Source organism: Myiozetetes cayanensis, unplaced genomic scaffold (genome assembly GCF_022539395.1).
Source record: "Myiozetetes cayanensis isolate MyiCay16 unplaced genomic scaffold, myiCay2020 scf30, whole genome shotgun sequence".
In the NCBI taxonomy this organism is placed as follows: domain Eukaryota; kingdom Metazoa; phylum Chordata; class Aves; order Passeriformes; family Tyrannidae; genus Myiozetetes; species Myiozetetes cayanensis.
Genome location: NW_026087522.1, coordinates 6,399,950 through 6,404,576, shown reverse-complemented (window position 1 = coordinate 6,404,576; position 4,627 = coordinate 6,399,950). Strand labels below are relative to the sequence as shown.

The window sequence follows — 4,627 nt, the reverse complement described above, 5'->3', positions numbered from 1 at the left end:
TGCAGGCTTGCGAGAAACTCAAATTCTATGAACATAAATGCTTTGATACTGAGGAGAAATAACAGTTTAGGCCCTTCTGGAAAGCTAGAGTGTTGTTTTTTTCTTTTTTTTGTCACTTAAAAGAGAAAAAAAGGAACTTCTATTCAAGTGTCTTTGCTGCAATTTATAAGAAATTATTACAAATTAAATGACATTTATAAAGTGTTGAAAAAACAGAATGCAGGCTGCCTCCCACACATAGCATAGTCCTTCTATTACATCTGCTTTTATCTGCTCCAGCAGCAGGTGGAACAAATTTAGGCAGCCAGGGTAACATCATGTCACTTTCATGGTATCATCATTTTTGTGCAAGCCCTCTTTGAAAGTAGGTATGAAATAGTACAACTCCACCAGAATTTACTGAATAGCACTGGTTTACACCAGCTCTGACTTTCAGACTTGTTCTCTAACTCCCACTATGCTGTGTGGAAACAATGATAAGAGATTTAAGGAGAAGACCAATGCCACACCTAAAGTGCGGTTGTATATGAAGTTATGTTCTCTTCCAAAAGGATTTGAGTGGGAAGCATGTTCTGAATCTTGAGATTTCACTCATCAGTGGAATATGCTGCCATTATAACACTAAGCTGCCACAAAAATAAAGCTTCAATCACATTGTCGTGATAAGAAGCTTCCACTAAAACTGATTTAACAATACATTACACTATCTATTTTCCATGCTTATATCAGTGACTTGGAAAATTGTAAAATTGTAACATTTTATACAAGAGAATAAGCCAGACCATTTGCAACATCCAGGTGCCAGCCCTGCAGTTTAGTTTCTTCTGTCCTCACCCCTGCAATTTCAAATCCACAACCACCACCCAAATATAAGACTTATTACTTACTCCTGCACTTGTATGTTCCTTCTCCAAGCAGGTGAACTGAAGCATCTCTTCAAAGCTTAAACACTCTCTTTTAATACAGTCACCCTGACTTAATAATTTTTCATGCAGCAGCAAATGATATTGAAAAGGCTTCATGGAATGCAGATACCATTAACAGAAAAGTAGAAAAGCGAAAGAAAAACATATTGGCAACAATTATATGATTATGAAATTCCAAAACTTTGCCAGATGAATCTTAATATCGGCTCCAAAGGGTCACTTCTGCAGTTGATTCTTGAATGGAAGTTTTCACCGTCAGAGGAAAATAAGATGAACATATCTCAAAGGTTCACCTAAATATTTGAGTCAAAAAGGATCACCCAGGATACCTTTCAGACCATGTGTTTATAACCTCCATTAATCTCTGAAGACATTGCCTTCTCTCTTCCACAGCTAACACACCTTATAAACAAGGTTCCTCTCAGCTCTAGAGCTTAGGACAGACAAGGGCTACATATCATATACTCTGCTGTGTTATGGTTCAGTAAAAAGATAAGAGAAGAAAGGCATGCATGAGTGCATCAAATGAACAGATTAGACACCTAAGACAATAGACAGCAGCAGGAATACATTTGCTTCCATGATCTGCTTATGTTTTGCACTAGAAAACACATTAGGAATAGACTATTAAGAAAATGCTGTGTGCCTACTCATACTGAATGTGTAAGTGTAGCATCTCTTAGGGTCCAGCTTGAAGGCTATGTAACTTCCATAACTGAATAATGGAAAATCAGTGGAAAGTCAGTTATTTAATTTCTTCAATCTCAGTAGAAGAAATTACTGTTTCTAACACCACTCAAATTGGAGCAGGTCAGATTTTCCCCTCCCCCCCCCCCCCAAAATATTGGGCAAAAACTGAACAAAAAACAAGCTGTGGTGATTTCTGCGAGAGACTGCTAAAACTAAAAGTGCACGTTTTCATGCATAACCATGCAGGGTTTTTCTGCTAACACTAATGCAAATGATTATTGTGGGTCAAACATACCTCTCCATGAAGTGGTTCTGTTTTGTAAAGATGTGAGTAGAGATGTGGATGGGCCAGCAAAGATGCTGTGCAAGGCAAACACTCAGCCTTGTTCTAATAACAGCATTAGGGGGCTTTGGTGAGACTAATAACCAGAGGTTTGGTGTCTTTTGGGCATTAATAGTTATGTCCACAAACACCTCTCTTTCAAGACAGATATCAGCATTTGCCTGCAGAGTGTTGCTGCAATTTTCTCCCAGCCCAGCAGGATCTGCTGAATATTCACAAGTAGTCAACAGAAAGAGAAGGCAAGATTGGACTCCAGTAAATCCAAGATCATTTGCCAATCACTTATCCCATTGCTTCCAATCTTGCCTCTCCTCCTATTTGCCTGGGGCCTCAGGCTCCTTTCATCAAATAATGAAGGGCAATAATCTAGGTAAGACAAAAGGACCAAATTCCACTGTTGAAAAGAACACGAGGGTAACAAAAACATCAAGTATGGGTCTGGTTACAGCAGGTGCTACAAAGCATCCTGGGAGTTGTAGTTCTAAGTACTTTGTCACACATGCTCTGTTGAATGCTTGTATGGGATTGGCTTAAGAAGTTACCTGTGTGACGTGGCAGCATTTGAAACTGCTATATAAGCTGGAATTCCTTGAATAAACGACCTCTTGTTACACATCACGTTGGTGTCGCTGTGGTCCCCATGGGACTTATTATTTATTATATTAATAACTGCTACATATGGCGCCCGAACAGGGACCTAAGCCTTATCCTGAATCAGGAAGAAATACGGACAAGATGTCAGGAACCAGCCTATAATAACGCTGAGGGACGTCCACCTTGAAAAAGAAATAAATGCCAGGTACCAGAGGAAAGGAAACTCTGGTGGGCGTAGGCAGGAGAAACCGCGATTGAGCTCGAAAAAAGGCCTGAATTCGGTAGGAAATTGCCTACATTTTGAGAGGACGCTCTTGAGAAGAAAAATCTACGTCCCAGGTGAGAGGGCGGGAGAAGAAAGAAAACAAAAAAAGAGAAAAAATGAAAACTTTTAATTCACGTGAACCACAGAATATTGCAAAAGCCTTAAGCTTAATATTGAAAAGACTTTGGAGACAAGTTAACAAACATAAAATAGCTGGACTTTTAAAGTTGATGAAAATAACTGTTTTAGGACTGCTGTTATTTACAATTCTTAGTGAAATTGCTTGGAAAGAGGGGTGGAGAAGCAGAGAAAAAGCAGAAGTAAAAAAGGTAGACACTTTAAAACCCTCGCTAGAGAACTTGTCCACAGAGAGAAACTTTGGATCTTCCCCTCCCCCAGACATTGTAAAGCATGGAACTCCACGTACTACTGCAGTGTGGAAAGGGGGAGGGGGTCCGAGAGCACGGAAGAAAAGCCTTAGAATATACCTTTTTGCGCTGAATTTTCGTGGATGCTTGAATTCCGGGAAGAAGGCGCGTCGCGGATTGTGTGACTGGTAAAAGGGAACAAACTTTGAATCCCCAAGCCATTAAAAACCTGCAGACACGTGTAGACCACGCCGGAGCATGGGCGGCGCTATCTTACCCATGCCAGGAGCAAGAGGTAGTGCCTTCTCTTCCTGTCTCGTGGCCATGTTGTGAACTGCCTCTGCCGGAGGCATGCATGGAACATGGTCCGTGCTGGGAGCCGGTAGCTAAGCAACAGCTGCTGTGCCTACCAGCAACAGCGGCGCGATGTTTAAAAAAGATGGAGAACGTGATAGCTGCAAGGTGCGTGGCGCGAGATTCGAAACAGCGACCACGGACCAAGTCCCCCCGCCTCGCCGCGAGGACGCCCCATCGTGGACATTGGTGGCGGCAGGATCGAGGAAACTCCGAGCCAAGGCAGCCGAGCAGTGCCGGGGCCATAAGCGGCAGCGCCAATGTGGACCCCGTGTCCACCGCGGCGGCCCCGCCCGTGCCTGCCGAAGGCAGCAAACCCAACCCGGCCGCTGCAGGCAGCGCCGCCCCAGAGCAGTGCCGGGCGGGGGGGCTGGGACGGTGCAGGGTGCCGAGGGCGGCGTGGCCGTCGAGAGGAGGTCCGTGCCGTTGTCCACAGCCGTGGCCGCTCCCCCGGATGGGACCACGTCCAACGGCGTGTACGTCCCGCCCGGGGCCAATGGCGACATGAAGCCCATAGTGTCCACCACGCCGTTCATGGACTTCCTAATGCAACTAGAGGACTACACGCCCACGATACCAGACGCCGTGACGGAGCATCTTGGAGAGGCGTGGAGCCGCTCGAGACTACGAGCGGAGAACTGAGCGACCAAACAGGCTTGCGCCAGGGGTGTAACGCAGGTTTGTAAATGGGACCAGGGGCGGCAATTCAGACTAGCAAAGTCAAGACTGCTTGCAAAGTTCCGTGCTGCTGTGGCGGCCCTCGCACAATTAGTGCGCTGGAACAAGCAGTGGGGCGGTGCGAGGCATGAGGCTGTTGGGATGCTCGGCAGCCTTGGTGAGACAGGCTGGGGGTGGAGCTGCGCAAGGCTCCGCAGGACTGCTGGCGGCGGCTCTGGTGCCCCCGGGCCAGGCTCGGCGGTGACGGTGACTTCTTCTCGCGGTACCAGCTAGTGTCGACCAGGCTGCAGTGGTGGCACCACCAGGAGCGGTGGGCCCGGCGCACAGCGTGGAAGGGGCCGGGCAGCTGGAGAGGTGCTGCCGCGGGGCGCCTCTGCCCGGAGGCCGCAAGCGGGCCAAGGCCCGGTCA

At 46.7% G+C, this 4,627-nt stretch overlaps 1 protein-coding gene across 1 annotated transcript; it reads left to right on the top strand.

The window, feature by feature from the left end:
- Window positions 1-3,625: 3,625 nt before the first annotated feature.
- Window positions 3,626-4,182, top strand: LOC126645329 (transcription initiation factor TFIID subunit 10-like). The gene is given in 2 exon segments (XM_050325614.1): window positions 3,626-3,889; window positions 3,892-4,182. Coding segments are annotated over 2 exon segments (555 nt in total).
- The last annotated feature ends 445 nt before the right edge of the window (window positions 4,183-4,627 follow it).